General features: G+C 38.7%; 1 protein-coding gene across 2 annotated transcripts; it reads left to right on the top strand.

Annotated features, from left to right (window-relative positions):
- The first annotated feature begins 3,076 nt into the window (after positions 1 to 3,076).
- On the top strand, positions 3,077 to 16,111 carry POMC (proopiomelanocortin). 2 transcript variants are annotated; one of them, NM_001032985.1, is given in 3 exon segments: positions 3,077 to 3,138; positions 12,977 to 13,124; positions 15,226 to 16,111. In NM_001032985.1, coding segments are annotated over 2 exon segments (819 nt in total). In that variant the 5' UTR covers positions 3,077 to 3,138; positions 12,977 to 12,992; the 3' UTR covers positions 15,913 to 16,111.
- The last annotated feature ends 10,115 nt before the right edge of the window (positions 16,112 to 26,226 follow it).

The following is a 26,226-nucleotide window of genomic DNA, read 5'->3' as shown; positions in this document are numbered from 1 at the left end:
TCACAACAATTCTGGGAGGTAGGTGCTGTTGTCATCCTCATTTCACAATTAAGGATACTGAGACAGACAGAGGTTCAGTGTTCTATGCAAAGTCATAGCTAGTAAGTACCTGACAAGTAGATTTGAACTCAGGGTTTCCTATTTCTAGGCCCAAAGCTCTATCCATTGTGCCACTGTCTTTCCTGGAGAAAAGAAAGACATTACACAAATAAGTAAATCAAGAAATATGTGGTAAGAATCATGAGATTTAATTGGACAAACATTTGTTAGCTTATATTATCAAAGTATTACCTAAACCATCCATGGTGGCCAAAACCAAGCAAAATTCTCTAGATGTGGTTTCTATTTTTGTTCTTGTTTAGGCATTTTTCAGTTGTGTCTGATCTTTCATGACCCTATTTGGAGTTTTTTTTGGCAAGGGTAGTGGAGTGGATTGCCATTTCCTCTCTGACTCATTTTATTGATGAGGAAACTGAGGCAGACAGGGTTAAATGACTTGCACAGGGTCAAAGAGCTAGTAAATGGCTGAGGCCAGATTTGAATTTACAAAGATTAGTCTTCCTGACTTCGGATGGGGGCATTTATCCACTATAACAGCTAGCAGCCCACGTGTGGTCTCACCAATGAATTCAAAGGAACAGGAACTTTCTTTCTCTTGACTATATATTTGGCTATCTAGATCAAGATTGCCTTAGTTTTTTTGTCTGCCCCGAGGTCCTCACACCTTGGATTTTTTTTAAAAAATCCCTACCTTCTGTCTTAGAATTGATACTAAGTATTGATTCCAAGGCAGAAGAGTTGCAAGCACCGGGCATTTGGGATTAGGTGACTCACACAGGGTCACAAAGCTAGGTCGGGTCTTTTTCAGATGAAGTGATACCCAGCCATACTTCCCCCATCTTGTATTTAGGAAGCCGTTTCTTTGTACCCAGTGCCTAATACTTTACACTTATCCCTCTAGAAGTTTCATCTCATCAGATCTAGCCTACCAGAATTCTTGGATCCTGACTATCATTCAACATCATTGTTATTCTTTCTAGTTTTGTGTCACCCCCAAATTTGCAAGTTCTTTGCACCTCTATCCATGGTCCTGATTTTTTATCCCTTAAATAGCACTGGGCTAACTCTGCATCTCTGAGGCACCTCATTAAGAGATTCCCTTCCATAGAATATCCCCAGCATCTAACACAGTGCCTAGCACAGAGAAAGTACTTAGTAAATGCTCGTTGATTGATCCTTTGCAGAGCCCAGGGGAGATACAAATCTTAGATAACATGTAGTGTCTGTCTTGTAGTTTACAATCTGGTAGGAGTGTCATACACACAGATAGCTATAATAATACTAAGAGCTAGGATTTAAATAGTGCCTATTAGTCACCAGGCCCTGTGCTAAGCATTTTACATACATTATCTCATTTGATCCTCACACTAACATTGGGAGGTAGGTATTTTCATTATGCCCATTTTACAATTGGGGAAACCGAGGCAGACAGTAGTTATGTGACTTGCACAAGGTCACACAGTAGTACGTGTCTGATGGTAGACTGGCTATCTGGGCCTCCCTGATTCTAGGCAATGTATTCTTTCCATTTCACCACCAATGGATACAGGAGAGGCAATACAAAGAGTTAAGTGGCATCTTAGAGGTACTGGCATCTATGCATCATGTTTTGTATATTGTATCACGAGTAATATTTATGTATTATAATAATTTTGAGTATTGCAACACAAATAATTCTGTGAGTCTGATGAAGCAAAAGTTGAATTAGTCATTTGTGCTATGTATTACTTGGATAACCTTGGATAAAATCATTTAACTTTTCTAGGCCTCAGTTTCCTCATCTGTAAAATATTACCTCAAAGGTACCTTCCAGTTCTTCCAGATCAATTGTTGATCTAATCACTTGAGATGAGGTCTTGACTAGATTTGGAGAGGTTGGGTACTGTATGGTACCACCCATGCACAACTGATCCATGAAGGGGGAGGAAGGTAGTGTAGAGATGCCAACTCCATTCTTTTATCTTAACAATTTCCACAGTTTATTAGTGTCTCTTCTGTTTTCAGTGATGTTAGGGCATTCCCCACTCTTCTCTGGGCCTAACTTTCCCCAAGGGGCTCCTCGAATTATGTCCTCAAGTGAAGAATACCAATAATAATAACTGGCATTTATGCATTACTTTATTGTTCACAAGGTACTTTGCAATTACTCTTTCATTTGGTCATCACAAAAACCCTGTGATGTAGGCACAAGTGTTATCATCATTCCTATTTTATAAATGAGGAAACTGAGACATAAAAAAGATTTGTCTAAGGTCAGGCACTAATCAAAGAGCCAGAAGTTGTCAGACTATTGTGACTTCAGACTCAGTCAGGGCTTTTTCCATGACTCCATAGGCTGTATTTTCAAAAGGTTTGGAAAATATGAAGAATCACAGAAGGACGTTCATTTTGGGTAAACAAAGGAAATTAAATCTGCTCAGCCTTCATGAGTGACCCACAACATGATCCTCAAATGTGGACAGGTGATGAGTAATTGTCACCCACACTGAAGTGTAAATCCATCTCAGGAGCCAGGAAAGAGAAGAGGTAGCTACCCGATACCCAAATCTTTAATTAAGTTAAGGTACAGCTCCGGGACCAGGCAGGTGTTAAATTTACCCTGGAGGGTGTTAATCTTCTAGTCAACGGGAAAGAGATTAAGTCTCCTTTTAGGTATTGTTTGCCCTTTTGTTTCAGCTCCTTACCTGGAACACTGCTCTTTCTCTTCCTGCGTCCCCCAACTTAATCAACCGCCTCCCCCCCCAACCCCATGGTTCTTTTGTTGTGGTTTGAAAAGGTCTCGCTGAGAGATTGCTCCAAACAAGCCCTCCCATCCCCACTGGTATAAAAGGACCTAAGACAGGGAGGAAGAGAGAAAAGAGGAAAGAGGAAGATCAAGAAGAGCGAGAGAAAGAGAGATAAAGTGAGAGAGAGAGAAAAGTGAGACACACACACACACACACACACACACAGAGAGAAACAGGTGAAAGAAGGGAAGAGAGACAGAGTAAAGGGATCGTACAATCCACAAACATTCGTGCACACTCAAACGCCCTGGCTGCAAGAGACAGAAGGCAAAACCACACTTCAGAGCAACAGGTAAGTAGCGGGGGAAAATGTATATTGTAAGGTAACCTTTCCAATCTGATTTCTGTCACCAAAGAGCCGTGTTTGTAGGGTTTCCTATCATTTTTTCCCACTGAGATAAAGGATCCATGAAGCATTTATACAGCTCCCCATGATTTTAAAAGTTTAGATGAATAGTGTTAGTGCCAATTTTGGCAATATTTTAAAATTTTAAACTCTTTCAAAATCTGAGGTAAATGTTTCAAGCTGAGAGGTTGAAACAGACATTTCTTTAGAAATGGAAGCTTCATCATCTCTTAGAGATAGGAATAATATCCAGACCAGCTTATATTCTTGAGTCTTTTCCTTCCAAGTTCAAGTTGCTTTATGGACCCTGTCTCTTCATTTGTCTTCATAACTTCCCCTTGGAGAAGAACACTCAGAATTGCTAAGAATTGATTGAAAAAGAGGGATATGACAGAGACACTCCCATTAGTTTGCCTGCCTCTCTTTGTTTCTTCATTCCTTCTTTTTTTTCTTGTCTTTCTCTTTTCCTTCTTCCCTTCCGTCCTCTCTTTCTTTATTTGTTTTTTCTTTCTTTTGTCCTTTTCCCTCTCCCCCCTCATCTTTCTCTTGCTTTCCTTCTCATCTTAGCCATTCTGTTTTCTATCCACTAAGTTAAGAGCAAAAATTAAAAAAACAAAAAACAAAAAAACGAACACACACAATATTGTGTCTACTTCAGACTTTGTTTTTGCTTGGATGATACATTGTATTTTGCTATTCTTAAATTCAATATAAACTGAGAACAAAGCTAATTCTGAAAATTATATTATGCATCTTAATGGAGAGAAACATCTACAGTCATCACTAACTGCATTCAGAACAGATTTTCCCCCTCAGTTTTTATTTTCCTGTTCACTCATATTACCTGACATAACTGAGTTATTAGCATTGTTTGATTAGCCTGTTATTCATAGATCAGAGTTACAGTCATTGACTTTCCCTTTCCCATAAATGTTTGGTTTGAATTTAAGTTTTGGCGATTGTGAAGTTGTCCATGGTTCTGAAACTTCCTTTTTTCCTTTCTGCTCCAAAGAAGTGCAGAACTTTGCATTGTAGAATTATCTAGTTTAAAGAAGAAAAGGTTTAGGGGCTGATACTCAGTCCAAGACTATTTCTGCTTACTTTTATGAAAGCAAAAGATGCTTTGACACAATAATAAAAAATTAATTCCCCATTCAGCCAGTTGATTTTTTATTTTTTTTAAAAGATTTAATAAGTGCTGGTCAGGATGCTGTAAATGTGATTACTATTCTGTTATGAGTAGGAATGTACTCATTCAATTCAACTCAACTCTATACAATTTAATTCAATCCAGTCGGAATTTTCAGGCACCTACTATGTGCTAGGCACTATGCTAGAGAGCATTAGAATTCCTTTCCAACTCTGAGATTCTGTGATTCTCTAGTCAACTTTACTCTCATCCTCATGGATCTATTTTACTTATTTGTCTACTTTTGCTAAGTTGCCTGGTCTGACTTAAGACACCAGCTTCAGCCAGTCAATGAACTAAGCAGGTCTAGGAAACTATTTTTCCAGACGAGGTTTATCAATTTGAAAGGAAAAAAAGGATTCCTTATAAATTCTATTGAAACTGTTTTGACCAAAGTCATCACTGGTCTTTTCTCAGTCTTCACTCCACTTCATTTTACTATAGCATCTGATATTAAAACAATTCGAAAAGAAACAGAAAATCTAGGCAACAGTGACATCTGTATATAGGTAACATACAGGACTTATTCTTGTGCCAGTGACTTGATGTTTGTTAAAGTTACTTACTTTCCTCTGAAACCAAGGCTAGTTTGTATCAAAATTGTAATGAGGATAAAGTTTCTCTTTAGCCCCTCCATATACCTTTAATGCTTCTAATTATTAAATGTAATCATTAGAGCTACAAGGAAACTCTTATTTTACTGATGGGGGAAATTTGGGGGTCAAATTGTCCAAGGTCACTGAGATCATTTCAGAGGTTGGTCTAGAACTCCAGGCTTCTGAATACTGCTCTAGTGCTGTTCCCTCATTCTTCCCCCTAAGTTTCTAGGGGCTGTGTACTAGGAACTATTTATTAAAGAGAGTGAGACTCTTCCTAAGGCATTCCTTCTGAATCTCCATTAAACTTTACCTATACTATCCTATTCCTCCATGACTCCATTTTCCCTTGGGATAATCTGATAAACAACTCTATTTCATCCTTTATAAAATAAAAGTTTTGGACTGGATATTTGCTAAGGTCCCCAACCACTCTAGATTGTACACTACTATGAAAGGGGGAAAATCCCACCACAATTTAATATTCAGCAAACACTGTCTCTCTCTGGAAAAATCAGTGTTAATGTTAATTATTGTGGAGACTTTGTTCCATGCTTAGACTTAAATAGATGACTATAATGTACTTAAATATTAATGAGTATTGCTCTTTAAAGATCCTGATTTAATGGCCCATATGTTGCAGATTTGTTCTGCTACTATTTAATATGTTGACAGTAGCTAAAATTTAGACATTATAAGTTTTTAGCAGCAGCAGCAGCAGCAGAAATGAACATCCATTTTGCACCTAGTCTATGTAGGTCACTAGGCCAGGTACTCAGGGTATAAAGAGGTATAATACAAAGCCTGATCTGTACTTCAAGGAGCTGACCCCCCTTGAGCAGATGGAGCATAAACATAAAAGTAGTCTAAAAGAAAGATGACATGGTATAGTTCAGCATTGGTGAAGGTTTTTGAGTTTATGTGCCCAGAGGGCAACTTCAAGCTTTCTTTGAAGCCCCCTGCATTACCCAAGAAAGTGGAGGGAGAAAGTGCTTACTTTGGGAGGCTGGACAGAGGGGTGGGGCTTGCAAAATATGTCCTTGGTTGCTGGGAAGAGGGTGAATGAAGCAGCTCCCCAAGTGCTGGCTGGGCACCTGTACCAATACTTCACCAATCGTATAGTGGATGGATGGCCAGTCAATAAAGTACAAAATAAAAATACCTTAAATTTGGAAAGTGCTCTTTGAAAAGATTTTTATGTTATAATATTTGTTCATCATGACAATTTTGTGATGTAGATATTATTTTTGTTGTTGTTGTTATTATTATTATTCCCATTTTATAGGTGTGAAAACCAAGGCTTAAAAGTGTTATATCTTGCCCAGGATCACATAGCTGGTAAAAATCAAAGGTAGGATTCAAACCCAGTTCTTCTTGACTACAAGTCTAACACTTCAATCACTATGACACGTTGCTTTTGACCTGGGTTCGAGTTTTGCCTCTGATGTATATAGGCTGAAACCCTAAGCAAGCATCTTAAGCCACCCAGTGTCCCCAGACAGTTCTTTATTAGTTTTGCTTAAATAGTTTTCTTTGTAAAAAAAAACTCTTACAAAGTGATACAAAATCTACCCATATAATCTGTGATTACAAAATCTATAAATGTTTTTAATCTAAAAACAAACAAAAATTGAGATGGTCCAAAAAGGCAGGATGGAGCTATAATAGCTGAAAACTATATTAAGATTTGTAGGACACTCTGTAGTAGGCAATGGATGCCAAGTGCCAAGTGATAGCTCTGAAGAAGTGTGTACATGTACATATGTGTGCCCTTTGTGGATTGCATTGTCAGACTTTAGCATTTATTAAGCTCCTATTGTGTGCCAGGAACCTTTCTCTGTGTGTGTGTGTGTGTGTGTGTGTGTGTTGAGTTGAAAATTTGCTAGGGTAGGAAAGTTCAGGGGATGGAGCTGAGAGGTAGGGCATTCAGGGAAGGCTTTATAAAGGAGGTAGAACTTGAGCTGGACTTTGAAGGAGAACTAGTGTTGAATCAAGTGGAGGGAAGATAGACATAGACAGGGAAACTTGTCTGCTCTGTTGGAGGGGCTGGGCAAGAATAATCTGTGAGGAGATCAGTGTGGTCAAAGTAGACGGTGTGCATAGGGGGAATAGAGAGGCATAATGAACGTCAAAGATATAGGTCAAATATTAATGGTATTTAATGCCAGTCTAAAGAGTTGGAACTTTATCCCATTGGCAAGTAATGAAAAGTCATTGAGAAGCTGTTTTTTGTTTTGTTTTGTTTTGCTTTTTTTGGTGGGGAGTTTGGTGGGGAGCAAAGGTGTCTTAATGAGATTAAGTTGGCAGCTGGATGGAGAATGGACTGGAGGCAGGTGGAGATGAAGGAGGAGAGACATAAGTCAGTTAGAATAATATTACACTGAATCCAGCATGAGGTGATAGAAATCCAGACAAGGACAGTTGTGGAGGAGGGTGAACTGGGGGCCCAAAGTAAGAGGCAGGAGAAATAGGTATCATGGGAGGAGAATCAGTAGTACTTGGGGGCTGATTGGATATGGTAGGGATATAGGTGATAGGAGAGAACTAGAAAAGTAAGGAAGGAGAATTGATAGGGGGAGAAATAAATGATTAATTTGAATTTATGGAGATGTTAAATTTGAGATACAGATGGCCACCTAGTGTTTGAAAATGAAGGACTGATGCTCAGGAAAGCCATGCAGATATGGAAGCCAGCTATATATAGACACAAGTTGTAATCATTAGAGTAAAGCAGATTTTTGAGGGAAAGAATAAAGTACAGATGGAAAAGTAGAAGAGCTGGGATGATGTAGGGAGTGTTATAAAGGTAAGATATATGCACATATAGATCTTTTATGAGGATGGCCCCAGATACTTCCTAGCTATGTGACTGTGGTCAAGTGACAACCCCAGAACTGGTTGTAAGACAGAAGGTAAGTGCTTTTTAAAAATGAACTGGAGAAGGAAATGGCAAACTACTCCAGGATCTTTGCCAAGAAAACCCTTAGCAAAGGGTCACAAGTGGGCATGCATGCCTGAAAACTCCTGAATAACTCTCCCTATCTCTCTCTGTCTCTGTCTCTGTCTCTGTCTCTCTCTCTCTTCCTCCCTCTCTCTGTCTCACTCACTCTTTCTCTCTCTCATCCTCTCACCCTCTCTCCCTCTCTCTGTCTCTCTTCTCCCACCCCCATTAAGAGGGATAGAGAGATACCATGCACATATATGTAGTTGTTACAAGGACAAAATGAGATAACATTTGTAAAGTATATGAAGACATTATTCTGAGAAATTAAAGACAAAAGCAATATACTCCTCATTCTCAAGGAGCTTAAGTTCTAGTGACACTTATACAACATGTGGGAATAGTGGAAAGAACCCTAGATTTGAAGTCCATAGAGATTTAGTTTGCTACTTAATATTTTTGGGACCTTGGGCAAAGTGCTCTCTGGCCTTAATTCCTTCACTTGTAAAATTAAAAAAAAAAATTAAAAACCCTCACCTTCCATCTTAGGATCAATACTGTGTATTGGCTGCAAAGCAGAAGAGTGGTAAGGGCTATGCAATGGGGGTCAAGTGACTTACCTAGCATCACACAGCTAGGAAAAGTCCCAAGTGAAATTTGAACCTAGATCCTCCAGTCTCTAGGTCTGGTTCTCAATCCATTCAGCCACATGGCTGCCCCCACTTGCCCCCACTTCACTTGTAAAATTAAGGGATTTGAATGACAAGTTTCCTATCATCCCTTCTAGATCTCTATCCTACTGTAGGCTGTGTTCAAGTTTTATAAAAGCCAGATTTGAGGAAAACATGTGTCCTTAATTTCTAAATTAAACAGAATGAGTTACAAAGTTATTTGTTATTCCTATTTTCCATAGTCACTCTTGTTTTATCCATTGAGGCCAACATATTTTCCTGGTCCACTTATAAACAACAATCTATCTCCTGTCTCCTTGTCTTTTCACTTGGCCCTCATTCTTGGAATGCTCCCCTTCTTAGCCTTCCCTTTTTTTTCCTTTTAAACCCTTACCTTCTGTCTTGGGATTCCAAGGCAGAAGAATGGTAAGGGCTAGGCAATGGGGGTCAAGTGACTTGCCTAAGGTCACACAGTTAGGAAGTGTCTGAAGCCAAATTTGAGCCCAAGATGTCCCATCTCTGGGCCTGGCTCTCAATCCACTGAGCCACCCAGCTGACCCCTTAGCCTTCACTTCTAAGAATGCTTGATCTCAAGATTCAGCTCAAGGGCCACTTCTCATAACGGCTGGTTCTCCCATTTATCAGCACTTCCTTCCCAGATTAAGTTGTATATTCTTTTTTATATACACACCATCACCCTTGTTAGAATATGAGGTCCGTGAAGGCAGGAGCAGGTTCATTTTTGTCTTTGTTTTTCCAGTACCCAGTATAGTAGGAGCTTAATAAGTTCTTACCCTATTGATTCTATAACTTCCATCAACTGGAGGGATAAGTGTAAAAAATAAATAGAAGTAAACAAATATTTGTTGTTGTTCAATCATGCATGACTCATTGTGACCACAATTGGGATTTTCTTGGCCAAGATGCTGGAGTGGTTTGCCATTTCCTTTTCCAGTGGATTAAGGCCAACAGAGTATAGATGATTTGTCCAGGGTCTTGCAGCTAGTGAGTGTCTGAGGCCAGATTTAAATTCTGGTCTTTCTGACTCTAGGCCCAGCAATTTAAATTACTGTGCAAATTTAAAACAGAAAAACCAATAACATTGCTACATTAAAAAGATTTGATTCAGGTGAGAAAAATAAATGTTTTCCCTCTACTGCTCCAGCTCAAAGCTCCTCTCTGCTCCCTACAAAGACCCACTTTAAAATTGATTGTTTGTCTTCTCTTGCCAGCTCGATTGAAAGCTCTGAGGTTGCAAAAATGAGTTCAACTTTTAAAGTAAATACTTAATAAATATTTGTTGATTAATTGCAGCCAGTTATATCTGAAGGCAGCTAGGTGGCTGCCAATCACACATTGCTACACAGAGACATCCTAATAACTGACTTATTAAATGCCGAGCATAATCCCAAGGTACACAAAAACTAATACAACATTTTGTAGATTTTAGTTTTAAGGCAAGATAGATTCAGTAAAATTTTACAGAGGGCAGAAGGGGAAGGTAAAGGTTTACACATTAAAAAAACAGATAGAAGAAGGGGACCATCTATAGTAAATAAAACCATAAGCCAGCCAGTAAATACCAGAGATAAAGTTGGAATTTTCAGACTAACCACTAACCCCAGAATTATATCAATTTACTTGACATGCTCATCTTAAATTAAGAGGTAATAAAGACAAAGCACTAACCAGTGGCTCACTGATTATCACTAATTGGTTAATCACCTAGGCTAAAGTTTGGTGTCTCAGCTAAATTCTGCAAACTCTAGTTAATGATGTGACTTGCTGCCTCAAACAAATGATGATAAAATTCTCTTACCTCACTAGTATGACCCAAAGAGAAGATTTGTGTTAGGCAGTAGAATAAGTCTAGAAAGGTAGATTGGGGCCAGATGATAGAAAGAGCACTAGTTCCAGAGTCAGGGGACCTAGCTTCAGTTCCATCCTTTTCTTATTATCTGTGTGTTCTTAGGCAAGTTTCATTTAACTTCCTTTGGCCTCAGTTTCCCAATCAATACAATGAGAGAAGTTGGACTAGGTAGTCCTTTGAGTTTCCTTTAGGGTCAACATCTAAGGTCTATGAGGAAGTTGAGAGAGAGAGAGAGACAGACAGACAGACAGACAGACAGAGAGAGACAGAGAGACAGAGAAACAGAGAGAGAGAGAGAGAAAAACACAGAGGGGGGGTGGGTGGGAGAGAGAGAAGAGCAGAGGTTGAGTCTCTCTCCTTGCAGATCTCATATGATGAGCAATTCAATAAAGAACAAGTATTTGCAAAGATGTAGCAAAACTTGGAGGGGACCAGAAGAAATATTGTGTCTAAATCTACAGAAAGATTTTAAGGCTCTGTATAGGTTCTACATACTCATGATTCTCCCACCTGAAGGATTCAAGTGATTTCCCCCTCTTCAATTTTTGCTGGAGCAGGTTGGATCTCTCTTTGGCACCATCACATCCTACTTTGCATCAAACATCTTAAACACTTAGCAATCTCCCTATTATATTGGAAGCTTTCTGAGGTAAGAGACTGAGTTTTTCCTGTCTTTGTATTCCCTTCCTCTGCAAACTTAACATTTTGCCTTCTACATTTTTCTTAAACTGGCTCTGTTGTTTCATTAGTATAGGGAAACTCCCTGTACCAATGTAGATATATGTACCTACTTTACAACCTGTACTCTGTTCCCTGGATCAATGAAATGTTAAGCAACACAACAGCTATGTGCCAATTTGGTATAGGGCAAATTGTGTAAATTGGTATAGTGAATGGAGTGCTGAACTGGGAGTAAGGAAGTTCTCAGTTCAAATCCTGACTCGGACACTTAGCTAAGTGACACTGGTTTCTGTGAGCCTCAGTTTCTGCATCTGTTAAAGTAAAGCACTTTGACAACTTTTAAGTGCCACCTTTGTTAGTGAATGCTATGTTGTTACAGGCTACTTCTTACCTGGGACACATTTGAGAAATGATTGATTTCAATTAAATTGAAGGGTTGGTGGGACTAAAGGAAGATGGGGATAAAGGAGTGGATTCTTCATGGAACCAGACAGAGGGGTGCTAGGTAAGATGGGGAGAAGCTGAAAGTGATTTGGGGGTTGGAGGAGAGATAGGTGGCTCAGTGGATAGAGAATAAGGCCTGGAGACTGGAGGTGCTGAGTTCAAATATGACCTCAGAAATTTCCTAGTTGTGTCATCTTGGGGTCACTTAACCCCAATTGCCTAGTCCTTACCTCTTGTTTACCATGAAACCGGTACTTAGTACCTATTTTAAAACAAAGGTAAGGGTTTGTTTATTTTTTTAAAAAGAAAAGAAATTTGAGCAAGTCCCTTAACCTCTTTAAGACTCATTTTCCTCTTCTGGAAAACAAGGAGATTGGATTACAGGGATTCTAAGGCCTCTTCCAGCTCTAACATTTTGTGAACTTCATTGCCATTCCAGTGGCAGCTGGTTTTTGAGTTTGTCATTTTGTTGCTTATTCCTCATTAGCCATAATCTCATGGCAAGGAGCCAAGTCTTCTCAAAGGAGAATGTGGTGCTAAGAACTATTTTTCTGACTTGGGGAGTATGTGCTGGTGAACAGAGACAAAGGAAATCAGGAAGGCCTCTTATTTTAAAAACAAAAACGAAGGCACGTTCCACAGGAGTAGTACTAAGTAGGAATTCTTTGGAGTTAACCAGCTCCTCTATTTTTTAAAAATCTTACTTTTTATCTCAAATTCTAAGACAGAAGTGCAGCAACAGCTGGGCAATCCCTTACAATTAAGCAATCAACAAACAATTAAGGGACTTGCCCAGGGTCACATAGCTAGAAAGTATCTACGGTCAAATTTGAACTCAGCTCCTCCCAACTTCAGGCCTCGAGCTCTATGCACTGTGCTACCTAGCTGCCCCTAGCTCCTCTTTGAAATACCATTGCCCCCATGGAGAATTAAACCTACACGTCATTTAAACCATTCATACTTGTCTTCATTTTTCAAAAGAGGACACAAGTTTTCCCACTACGCAGCTAAGTGTCTTTACCTAAACTAGTCATTTCTCCTCTCCATAGAATGAGGGGCCAGATGAGACCATTTCTCAGGCTCACTCTAGCTTTAGGCGCTGCTGGTTGTCTGATTGCAGAAGGAAGAGAAAAGGAGAGCCAGAGTGATCACTTGGCTTCTGTATTCCTTTGCTCCCTTCCTCTGGCCCAGCTCGTTGTGCCTTCTTACATGAATTCTTCCCCTCCTGGATCTTCTTGTCTCTTTATTTGACTTCCAGTCACCCCTGGATTGTGTGGTCGAAGGGCTTTGAGCCCTACAAGTTATTAGTGTTGGCTCATGGTCCTTCCTGGTGACTAGTCAGCATCACCCTGTTCCCTATGGGCAACTCTCCAACCCTGCTTGTGTCTACAGAGCTCTGTCCTGGAAGATGCCGAAGCCTTCGTGGAGCTATCTTGGGGCCCTGCTCGTGGCTGTGCTATTTCAGGCCTCAGTGGAAGTTCACGGTTGGTGCCTGCAGGCCAGCAACTGTAGAGATAGCAAGGCAGAAGACGGTCTGGTGGTAAGTGGACGAGGGGATGCCGCCTTGGCTTGGGGTAAAGGGGTAGCAGTGTGTGAGATTGGGAAGGAGGGAGGTAAGTGAAGAGACTCAGAAAGCGGGAGCTCAGTTACAGCCAAGTGGGAGTTTCTACCAAGCCTGGGAACACAGGATTAAAGTGAATCTTCAGGTGACTGAAGGTAAGAGGGATCAAAGGAGGTGGCTGTGGGAAGGGGGTGGGAGGCCACTTTCTTGCTACTTTGTTCTTATCCCCATCCTGCCTACCTTCTCCAGGATCCCCCATGCTTCCCCCATAGGATAGCTCCCACTTTGAGCTACATACTTGGAAAGTGACTTTCTAAATGCCATAATGGGGATCTTCAGATTAGTCATCTCAGTCGCTGAGGGGTGAGGGGAAGGGGCTCCCATCTCACGTTTCTCAGGCCAATCATGAAATTATTCCTTTTCAACTGACCTCATGTCACCTTTCCTTCCTCCCCCTCCTCAACAATGGAAAGCAACTTTTCTGGAGGAAGGAAAGCCAAGATGTCATTTCCTTTCCTTTGAAAAGAGACCAGGCAGTAATAATAGCTAGCCTTTATAGAAAGCACTTTACATGTTATCTCATTTGACCCTCAGAACAACCCTGTAAGGTAGGTACTGTTATCTCCACTTTACAGACTGGGAAACTGAGGCTGTCAGTCAAAAGCATTTGCCCAAGATTATAGTGCCAGAGGCAGGATTCCAACTCAGGTCTATCTGGCTCTAAGTCTAATACCCTGGATTTTGAGTCAGAAGACCGGGATTTAAGTCTTGCCTCTGTCATTTACTACCTATGTGACCTTGGACAAATTATTTCGTCTATCCAGATCTCCGTTTCCTCCTCTGTAATGAAGGGGCTGAATTAGATTGCCTCTGAGTTCTTTTCCTTTTGGACACTTATAATCCTATGATCTTATGACTCCCAATGAGAAGAGCTCACATTTCTAAAGAGAGATGAAGTGACTTGCCCACAGTCACACAGCTAACATCAATCATGACTTAAGTAACATCAGGTTCTCTTGTTTCCAAATTTTATGTTCTTAGCACTATGCCATAGCTTTTCTTGAAACCTATCCTCTACTTTTAAGGAGTCCACCTAACCATTAGGTGTGCTAGACTAGAATCCATCTGTCCAATATGGGATCTAGCCTTCACCATCACTACTTAGCCAGGTGACCTTATTGAAGACATTTAACATTTCAGGGACTCGGGTACCTCATTTGTTGAATAAGGGTAGTGGGCTAGCTAGTCTTACAGATCCTCACCAATTCTAAAATTCTAGGACTCTAAGCCTTTCGCTTGGGACTTAGCTAAGTTGGGTTGGGCTCTTCATTTTCTCCTCCGTGGTGAGTCTCCGGAATATCTTTGATTTGTGGCGCTGGCTATTTCCTCCATGAAATGTTTGACTCCAGTATGCAGTACCATGTCTCTCAGTCAGTAAGTGGGACTAGAAGGGGGTTCCTATTCTCTGTGTCCTGGGTGGAATCCTGGTTCTAAAATTATGGAGACATTAGCAGGAAGCCTATCTTGTTCTCCATAATTCACTGCCCGGGAAGGTTGTAGAATACAAAATCTGCTGTAGGGTGAATGCAGGGTAAGTAGAGAATGATCTCAGGCACCTTGAGAAAGCTGCGTGATACATTTGGTACTGTAGGGGCATAATGTGAGCCCAGGGAGAGGTGGTGTGCAATGGGACTGACTAACATGGGAACAGGGTTCTAGGACCAGGGCTGAGGCACAAACCAGAGAATCTAGAACTAGGAATTTTTCTTTTCTTTCTAAATCTAGAGACATTCTCACCACAATTCCAACCTATTTTCCCAATTCATGTTTGAGGTTTGGTACCAATCAATTCAAGACTTAGACTGTTTTGTTGTTGTTGTTGTTGTTTTGGCTTTGTATCTTCAGAGTCTACCTTAACACACTTTGACACTTAAGTGCATTTTGATTTGTTTCTATTCAAAGTTGGATTGAACTGAGCTGAATTGCTAAGAACCTACTGTATACAGGTACAGTGTGGTAGGATGGGCCATATTCTACTTCCTAATCATTTTATGTCCTCACTATCTCTTCTCCACCTCAGGAATGCATCAAATCCTGCAAGATGGACCTCTCAGCTGAGTCACCTGTATTCCCGGGCAATGGCCAATATGAACCACTCTCCGAAAACATCCGAAAATATGTCATGAGCCACTTTCGCTGGAACAAGTTTGGGAGAAGAAATATCAGCAGTGGCAGCATCAGCAGTGATGGTGGGAATGTGGGTCAAAAGAGACAGGAGCTAATGCAGGGAGACTTCCTGGACTTGCCCCCTCCAGGAGTTTGGGGAGAGGATGAAGAGATGCAAGAAGGTCTGCCGCTGATCCGAAAAGCCAGAGAATTGCAGAACAAAAGGTCCTACTCTATGGAGCACTTCCGCTGGGGGAAGCCAGTGGGTAAAAAGAGGCGTCCTGTGAAGATCTATCCCAATGGGGTGGAAGAAGAATCTGCAGAGTCCTATCCCGTGGAAATCAGAAGGGATCTCCCCATGAAGATCAATTTTCCTGAGTATCCTGAGCTAGCTATTGATGAAGAGGAGGCAGCCAAAGAAGTGTATGAAGAAAAAGTGAAAAAAGATGGAGGGGGCTATAAGATGGAGCATTTCCGGTGGGGTACCCCTCCCAAGGATAAGCGGTATGGTGGCTTCATGATCTCTGAGAAGAGCCATACCCCTCTCATGACACTCTTCAAAAATGCCATCATCAAGAATGGCCACAAGAAGGGGCAGTGAGGGAAGAGCTAGGGGGAGGGATAGACCTAGGATCTCTAAGAGGAAGGCAGCCGCCAAGGCCCTTCTTCTCCCTCTCCTTCTCCCTGCATTCCCATCTCCTATTTCCCAGGCTTGGGTGCTACATAGTCAAATCCTCAGCAACCATGCCTTCAGCTGCTAAAGCTGTCCATCTTTAGAAAATAAAGCTTATTTGATTTCACATTTCGTTTCTGACTTTGAATATGTACAGAGGAAAAAATTGTTAATGCTTCTGCATCAAAGCAACCATATTGTATCATACTGTACATAAATAGGGAAGGAGGAACAGAGGAAGGATGGCCTGAGAGGGAGGGCTAGGGGAGAATCTTCTCACGTTTAGCTACACATGAGGTAATATGAATGAATGGGGAAGAAAATCATTTTTTAAGCCAAGTAGCCCTCCAGAATATCAATTCATATAACAGCTGGTATGCCAGAGAAGAACCATAATACCAGCATTCAGAAATATTAATGAGCACTTCTGGCAACCAGGATAAACAAGTTGCCCTTAAATAAAACATTTTAAGACATTCAGTTGGGCAAATGGTAGGGGAGGGACCTCAGATCTCAAAACACTAAGAGGCAAATGCTTGGGAAGGGAGTAGGGCAGGGCAAGGCCAGGTAGGGGAAAAATCACCGGACAAATGCTATCAGAGCCCTCTAATTATCTGCACCCTGGGAAAAGTCCTTATCACCTCACCTTAGTTGCAACTCTGCCATCACCTTGCATTAACTTACTTTCCTTTAGAGGACCTCAAATGTCCTTTATGGATATCATTCTACACCCAACCTGAGAAAGTTAGCCTTATTACTGAGAAAAGAAAATCAAAGCCCAGAAAAGGGCAAGAATGAACTCTTTATGAGGAACTTGATATATGCCAATCATTGCACTAGGGTTGGGGACACAAATACAAAAAAGTGTCAATCTGCTACTGAGGCGCTAAATTCGGGGGGAGGGAGACAACACCTAGGAAAGAATGGTGGAGAAGGAAGGGCATTTATTTATGGAAAGTCACTAGGATGGTGAGCCAGTAGGTGGGATGGGGAGTCATACGGATAAAAAGTGCCAGAGCAACTGAAGTCAGAACTAGGAGTAGGCAGCAAGGAATCCTGACAGAGAAGACCATGTCCCTGTCTTCAAGGAACTTATGTTCCTCCTGAGAAAACAGGACTGATCCTTGAAACGATAACCAATCAGTTCAAGTCAGAATGTGAGTAAGTTGAGCGCTCAGTGCCTAGAGAGCCAGGCCTAGAGATGGGAGGTTCTGGGTTCAAATTTGACCGTAGACATTTCTCAGCTGTGTGACCCTGGGCAAGTCACTTAACCCCCCCTCCCCCTTGACTAGCCCTTACTGCTCTTCTGCCTTGGAGCTAATACCTAGTATTGATTCTCAGATGGAAGGTGAGGGCTTTTTTAAGAGTGAAGTGACTAGCTCAAATTCTCACAGGTATATTTGGCATAGTCCTTTCTATGTTGCCAGGCTGCCCTCTGGATTCTTTAACTAGAGGGTCTCTAAGGGCCCCTTCCAGCCCTAACCTTTGACCTAGGGCATCTTGAGCCCACAACTCTTCTCCCCACTTCCCATCACCAAGGTCAGAGACAGCTCTGCCTCCTCCCTCTGCCACTTCCCGCCCTGGACAATCACATCGGTAGCCCTATTGTGTGATGTGATTTCTTTTTCATAGGGGGGTTCAGTTGATACAAATGTTGAATTGGTTTCCCCAGTTTTATCTAAGAAATGTAAGATAGGAAAAAGGAGATGGATTTGTCATGTACTAGGGAGGACTGCTCTGGTACCTGGTGTACTGACCCTTAACTTTCTGTTTTAGAAACAACTCAAGGAAGGGCAAGGGCTAGGCAAATGGGGTTAGGTGACTTGTCCAGGGCCACACAGCTAGGAAGTGTCTGCGGTCGGATTTGAACCCAGGTCCTTCTGACTCCAGAATTAGTGCTCTATCCACTGTGTCACCTAACTGCCTCCCACCTGAACTTTAAAAGGCTTAGAGAAATAACAATTCACTCTTATACAACCCTTAAAAGTTTGCAAAGCCCTATATATACACTGCCTCATGTGATACTCAAACAACCCAGTGAGGCAGGTGCTACTGTTATTCTCATTTTACAGATGAGAAAACTGAGGCTCTGAGAGGCATAATGAATAAAGGGTCTGATGAGAGACAGGAAGATCTGGATTCTAATACTACCTTAGATATTTACTGACTGTGGGATCCTGGGCAAACCTTTGAGCCTCTTTATGCCTCAATTTCCTTATCTGTGAAATGAATTGGACTTTATGATCTCAAAGTCCCTTCCAGTCCTAAATTTATGATCTTATGACTTATTTAAGGTCACACAGATAGTAAATGCCATAGGAGCAGGATCTGAACCCAGGCCTTACTGATTCCAAGTCTGGATACTATACAACCTAGGGCTCCTAGCGTGTGTGTGTGTGTGTGTGTGTGTGTGTGTGTGTGTGTGTGTGTGCAGAGGGTAGATCTCTTGTGAAGGCTTCATGGGAGAACATGGAGAAGAGACACACAGAATGAGAAAGCATGAATGAAGTGTGATGTGCATCAATGGAAAGAATATTGAGAAAGTCACCAACACAAAATGGTAGAGTTAGTGAGGGTCAGGAATGGGGAGGTAGGAAGGAGTCCATACAAAGAGGATAACTCCTCTAATCCCCCAACCCCCCAATCCTTCCTGCTGAAGCCTGTAAAGCAGACAGAAGTCAGAAGCTCTGACTTAATTAGCTGCGCACAGGTTTCCTGCTAGACAGAAGCCTTGTTCCATTAGGAGACTCCACCTCCTTATAGACTCCAGCAGTGGTATAAAAGATCTCTGACCCACACATGATGCTGAGGCAGGTTCTCAGTGGAGGTTGAAGAATCTCCTCAAGAGATGTTAAAGGCGCAGCTAGGAACACAATGGAGAGAGGGCCAGGCCTGGAGATGGGAAGACCTGGGTTCAAATCTGGCCTCAGGCACTTCCTAACTGTGTGACCCTGGGGAAGTCACTTAACCTTGTTTGTCTAGTCCTTAGATTATTATTATTTATCTGCTTCCTTCTAAACTTCCTTCTCTTCTATGCATTTTAAAAATGCTTCAACATTCCTTTTTTTTGGACATTATTTTTGCAACTCCTTCATCTTAATAGATGAAGAAAATAAGGTCCACAGAGGTTAAGTGAATTGCATGAAGTCATATTAGTAGTGAATATCAGAGATAGGATTTTAATTCATATCTTAAAAGAAAAAAATCTCACCTTCTATCGAGAATCAATACTAAGCACTAGTTCCAAGGCAGAAGAAGCGTAAGGACTAGTAAATGGAGTCAAGTGACTTGCCCAGGATCACACAACTAGGAAGCCACATTTAAATTCAGGAGCACCCATACCCAGACCTGGCTCTCTATCCACTGAGCCACCTAGCTACCCCATGAATTCAGGATTTTTGACTCCAGAGTTAATACTCTTTCCTCTATTTCTTTAGCCAGTCCTCTTTCTTAAAAAAAAACAACAAAAAAATCTTTCATCTTAGCATCAGTTCTAAGACAAAAGAGCAACAAGGGCTAGGTAATCAGGGTTAAGTGACTTGGCTAGGGTCACATAGTTAGGAAGTATCTGAGGCCAGATGTGAAATCAGATCCTTCTGACTCCAGGTCTAGTGCTCTAACCATTATACTATCTAGTTGCCCTCCACCAAATCCTCTTGATTCATCTCTCTCACTTCCCAGTAACACCACTTTGTGCCTAGTCAGCATATTAAACGGTCTCCCACACCTCCTATTTCACTCCTTCTTTTAAAAAAAATCATTAGGTCCATTTTATTTTTTAAAACAATTTTTTATTATTCCAAATTGTACTGAATCAAACCAAAAAATTTCCATATACAAAGAAAAAGAAGATAGTACACAAATGAAATCACAGATTTTCTATATTTAGTTTACTTCATATCTACATAATAAATACCATCCACAAATGTCCTGGTCCCTTCCCACCCTCCCCTCACCATAGAAGATATCATCTGGGAGACCAAAATGTACATATACATGAAGTCTTTCACGGTTCACCTTTCTCTTCACTTTCTGGAGGAATATTTGCAACTGATTCTTCCAGCATTAATTCTGTGACTGGGTATAATGTGCTACTGACTCTACTCATTTCTCTGTTCATTATCTCATGTAGTTCAAGTTGTTTTTTTTTTATTTTTTTCCAAGTTGTTTTTTTAAATGTTCGCTCATCATTACTTATGGTGCAGTAGTATTTCATTACAACATATACCACAACTTCTTCAGTCATTCCATAATTCATGGGCATCTCCTTAGCTTCCAATTCTTTGCCACCACAAAGAGAGCTGCTATAAATATTTTGGAACATGTGGCTTCTTTTCCCCATTCCCTCATCTCCTTGGGAAACAGTCTCAGCAATGGTATTGCTAGGTCTAAGGATATACACAGTCTTATAAATCTGAGCGTCATTCCAAATTGCTCTCTAAAATGATTAGATAAATTCACAGCTCCTAGTATTTTGGCCTTTGTCATTTTAGCCAATCAGCTGGCTGTGAGGTCATATCTCAGAGTTGTTTTGGTTTGTATTTCTTTAATCTGTAGTGATTAGATAGTTCTTTTCATTTTCATGTGGCTTTTACTTCTTCATCTGAAAATTGTCTTTTCTTATCTTTTGCCCCATTAATCAATTGGGGGATGGTTTTTATTCTTATAAATGTGACAAAGTTCTCTATGTAGTTTATTTTTTTGGAAAGATATTTTGTTTTACCAATTATCTGTAATAATTTTCCACATAAGTTTTCTGAAGTTATGTGATGCAAATTGTCTCCCTTCCTCCACTCCCTCTTCCCCTCTTGGAGATGGTAAGCAATTTGATCTGGGTTATACATATATAGTCACATAAAACATATTTCTCTTTTTCATTTTTATAAGAGGATAGTCATATAAAACCAAAACTCCAAAATAAAGCCCCAAATAAACTAAAGTGAAAAACAATATGTTTTGATCTGCATTCTGATTCCTTGGAGGTGGATAGCATATTTTGTGGTTGACAAAGATAGGAAATTAAGGGGATGTCCATCAATTGGGGGAATGGATGAACAAATTGTGGTATATAATGGTGATGGAACACTATTGTGCTGTAAGAAATGAGGACAGGATGATTTCAGAAAGAGTTCGAAAGACCTACATGAACTGATGCAGAATGAAATAAGCAGAACCAGGAGAACATTATATATAGTAACAATATTGTGGAATGATCAACTGTAAAAAACTTAGCCACTCTCAGCAATACAATGATCCAGAACAATTTTGAAGGACGTATGACAATATTTTTGTACAAGTAGGTTCTTTCTCCCCAACATTTTTAAAATCTCCTTTGGATACAGACCTCTTTCTTTGGGATACAGATCTATATAGTTTAGATATGAGACTTCTATCTGAGAGACTTTATTTAAAAATTTCACCAATTTTTCTATTTCCCTTCTAATCTTGGTAGCTTATGTTTTATTTGTACAAAAACTTTTCAATTTTATGCACCCAAAATTATCCATTTTACAATGCACAATCCTCTCCATATCTTGTTGAGTCAAAAATTCATCTCCCATCCATCAATCTGATAGATAGTATGCTTCCTGTTCTTTTTACTTATGATATCTCCTTTTAAGTCAAGATTACACATCTATTTTAATCTTAACTTAGCAAGTGGTATAAAATACTGGTCTATACATAGTTTTTGCCAAACTAGCTTCTAATTATCCCAGCAAGTTTTACCAAATATTGATTTTTTTAATTCCCAAAACCTGGATCTGTGCTTTTGTCAATGACAATATTACTATAGTCTTTTACTACTGTTTGTTGTATGGCTGTTCTGTTCCACTGACCTACCTTTCTATTTCTTAGCCAGTAACAAATAGTTTTGATAATTACTGCTTTTCAATACAATTTAAAATCTGGTACTGCTAGAATTCTTTTCTTTACATTTTTTTCATTACTTCTTTTGACATTTTTGATTCTTTATTTTTCAAATGAATTTTATTATTTTTTCTAATGCAATAAAATAATTTTTGTAATATAATTGGGATGACTTTGAATAAGTAAATTAGTTTAGATAATATTTTCTGTTTACATGGGTCGATGAGTATATGATTAGGGATTTAGACTCTAAACAATCACCCTAGTGCAAGTATTAATAATATGGAAATAGGTCTTGATCAATGACACATGTAAAACCCAGTGGAACTGCTCATTGGCTGTGGGAGGTGGGTGGGAGGAGGGAAGGGAAAGAGCATGAATCATGTAACCAAGGAAAAATATTCTAAATCAATTAATTAAATAAAAATTTTCAAATAAAAAAGATTGTTTAATTATATTGGCTCTGCCCATCAATGAACAATTAATATTTCTCCAATTATTTAGATTTGACTTTATTTGTTTAAAAAGCATTTTATAACTATGCTTATATCGTTCCTGGGAGTGTTTTGGCAGGTATGCTCCCAGGTATTTTATTCTATCTGTGGTTACTTTATTTTATTTTGTTTAATTAATTAATTAATTAATTGAGAATATTTTTCTATAGTTACATGATTCACATTCTTTAGCTCACCTCCTTCCACCTATCTCCCATAGCCAATAAGCAATTCCACTGCTTTTTAACTGTGTTATTGATCAAAACCTATTTCTATATTATTAATATTTTCACTAGGGTGATTGTTTAGAGTCTACATCCCCAATCATATCCCCTTTGAACCACATGATCAAGCTATCTATGGTTATTTTAAATAGAGTATCTCTATCTCTTTTTTAAAAACCCTTACCTTCTGTCTTAGAATCAATACTTTGTATTGCCCAGGTCACACAGCTAGGAAGTGTCTGAAGCCAGATTTGAACTTAGGATCTCCCTTCTCTAGGCTTAGCTCTCAATCCACTGAGCCACCTAGCTGCCCCCTCTTTTTATCTCTTCTTGCCAGACTTTGTAATTAATATATTAAAATGCTGATGATTTAGGTGAATTTATTTTATATCCTGATTCTTCGCTAAAATTACACTTATTTTCAACTAATTTTTAGTTGAATTTCTAGGATTCTCCATACATACTATCATGTCATCTGCAAACAGAAATGATTTTATTACCTCTTTGTCCATTTTGATTCCTTCAATCTCTTTTTTCTTCTCATATTGGAATTGCTAGCATTCTACTACTATGTAAAAAAGGTGCTAATGAGCACCCTTGTTTCACTCTTGATCTTATTGGGAAACCTTCTAGCTTCTCCCTATTACAAATAATACTTGCTGAGTTTTACGTAGATACTTAATACTATTTTAAGAAAAAATTTCAGTGATTTTAACAGGAATGAGTGTTGTATTTTGCCAAAGGTTTTTTCTGCATCTATTGATATGATCATATGGTTTTTATTACTTTTCTATTATTATTTTCAATTATATTGATAGTTTTCCTTATATTAAACCATCCCTGCATTCCTCATATAAATCCTGTTTGGTCACAATATATTATGTTTGGTGACAATATGTTATCTTTGTGACATACTGTTGTAGTCTCTTATCTAATATTTTGTTTAGGATTTTGGCATCCAAATTCATTAGAGATGAGTCTATAATTTTCTTTCTCAGTTTTTGCTCTTCCTGATTTAAATATCAACATCATATTTGTTTTGTTAAAAGAGTTTGGTAAAACTCCTTCTTTATCTATTATTTAAAATAATTTGTTTAATATTGGAATTAGTTGATCCTTAAATGTTTAGTAAGTTTTATTTGTAAATCTATCTGGTCCTGATGGTTTTTTCTTAGGAAGTTCATTTATGGCTTTTTTATTTCTTTTTTCTAAAATAGGTTTATTTAGGTATTCTATTTCTTACTCCAATAGTCTAGGAAATTTATTTTTTTGGTATGTATTCTTCTGTTTCTGCCTCATTGTTAAATTTGTTTTCATATAATTGAGCAAAATAACTTCTAATAATTGCTTTAATTTCATCTTCATTAGTGGTATATTTATCCTTTTTGTCTTTAATGATGATTGCTTTTTTCCTCTCTCTTTTAAAAAATCAAATTAACTAATGACATTAAAAAAAATAAAACCAGCTCCTAGGTTTATTTATTAATTCAATGATTTTCTTACATTCAAATTTATGGATATTGCCTTTAATTTGTAGGACTTGTAATTTGGTGTTTAGTTGGGGATTTTTAGTTTGGTCTTTTTTGGTGTTTTAAATTGCATTACCAATTCATTAATCTTTTCATTCTCTATTTTATAAACATAAGCATTTAGAGATATACATTTTCCTCTAATTAATGCTTTTGCTATATCCCATAGTTTTTGGTATGTTGTCCCATTATTACCATTCTCTTTAATGAAATTATTTATTATTTCAGTAATTTGTTCTTTAAACCATCCATTCTTTTAAACTGTTATTTAATCTCCAATTTTCTTTTACATTTTTCCTTTAGGTCTATTATTATATACAATTTTTATTGCATTATGTGCTGAGAAGAATGCATTTATTATTTCTGAATTTTTTACATTTAATTATAATAGTTTTATGCCCTAATATCTGATCAATTTTTTAAGATGCCATGTATCACTGAGAGGAATGTATACTCTATTCTGTTCCTATTCATTTCTCTCTAGATATCTATCATATTTAACTTAACTAAGATTCTGTTCATCTCTTTGATTTCTTTCTTATTTATTTTTGGTCAGATTTACCTAGTTGTGAGAGGGAGAAAATTAAAGTCCCCCACTATTATTACTTTGTTATCTATTTCCAACTGTAACCCAAGTTAGTTTTTCCTTTAAAAATCGGGTGCTCTATGTGGGCAAAGAACTAAAAAAGAAAGAACCAGGAGTTCCATTCTTTTAGGTTATATCTTAATAAAATCATAATATACTTTAAAAAATTGGGTGCTATAACATTTGGTGCATTTAGGTTTAATATTGATAATGTTTCTTTTCCTATGGTACTTTTTAACATAATATTGTTTCCCTCTTTAACTCTTTTGATTATATCTGTTTTAGCTTTAACTTTGTCAGAGATCATGATTGCTATCCCTACTTTATTTGTATTAGTTGAGGCATAGTATATTTTGCTCCAGCCCTTTATTTTTATCATATGTGCATCTCTCATTTTTAGCTATGTTTCTTGTAAACAATATTTTGGGTTTTGATCTATTCAGCTATCCATTTTCATATTGAGTGAATTCATCCCATTTACATTCAATGTCATAATTACTAATTGTGTATTTCCCTGAATTCTACTTTTTTTCTGTTTGTCCTTCTCTTCCTTTCTTTTTGCTGTATTTCTCTTTGGATGTCCAAATTCTTCTGTCCTTTACCTCTCCAATTCATGCCCCTTCTTAGAAATCTTCCCTTATCCTATCCCTTTGTTCTCTTAGTTCCAAACTGACCCACTTTTCTAAGGGTCCCTCTCTTGCTCTTCCCCCTTCATCTTTTAATTTTTATTCTATCTGCCTTTCTAAAAATCCCTTTCTTATCCCTCAACCATGCCCTTCATTTTTTTTTTTGGATATGGATTCAATTCTAAAAACCATTCCCTTATCTTATCCTAAAAGACCCTCCCTTATCCCCTCACTTTACCACTACCCCCTATTTTTTTTACATATACTCCCTTTTAGGTATCACTTTTTTCTTATCCCCTTACCCTCTTTTCTCTTAATCTACTCTTCCTTCCCTTAGTCCCCCAGTCCCTTAAAGAACTTTCCTTTGCTTGGTCCCTTCCTTATCCAATCCCCCTTCCCTCTTTTTTCTGTGTACATTAAGATTTTAAACCTTATGATTGTACCTGTTGTTCTCTCATTGTCCTAGATTTGATAAGAGTAGGGTTTGAGTACTACTAGCCTTATTCTCCTTCTCTGTGGCAGTTCCTCCACTTGTTCTTCCTTCAAATGAGAAAGCCATTCTACCCTTCCTCTTCCTGGTCTATTCCATTACCATTTCAGCTCATTCCATTGCATTCATTTTGATTTCAAGTCTTCTGTCCATACATATCCCTTCAAAATACCTAAGCAATGATGTCATTCCCAGGGGCCATAGATGACATTTTCCCATAATTGAACAATTTGACCTTTTGGGTCACTTGTGATTAGTCTTTCATTATTACATTTGTATGTTTATTATAGATTAAATTTTCTGAGTTCTGAGTTTTTCCCCAGGAATAGTTGAAACTCCTTTAGTTCATTATTCATTTTTTTACCTTTTATGATTATACTTAATTTTGGTGGATATGTTATTCTTGGCTGTCAGGTCAGTTCTTT

This window comes from Monodelphis domestica, chromosome 1, assembly GCF_027887165.1.
Source record: "Monodelphis domestica isolate mMonDom1 chromosome 1, mMonDom1.pri, whole genome shotgun sequence".
Taxonomy (NCBI): Eukaryota; Metazoa; Chordata; class Mammalia; order Didelphimorphia; family Didelphidae; genus Monodelphis; species Monodelphis domestica.
Note: the sequence above shows the minus strand (reverse complement) of the source record. Positions and strands in the feature narration are given on the sequence as shown.

Coding starts and splice junctions, on each gene's coding strand:
- POMC (XM_056817931.1), top strand. CDS start 12,993: ATGCCGAAGCCTTCGTGGAGCTATCTTGGGGCCCTGCTCGTGGCTGTG. Junction 13,125..15,225: donor AGGCAGAAGACGGTCTGGTG/GTAAGTGGACGA, acceptor TCTCCACCTCAG/GAATGCATCAAATCCTGCAA.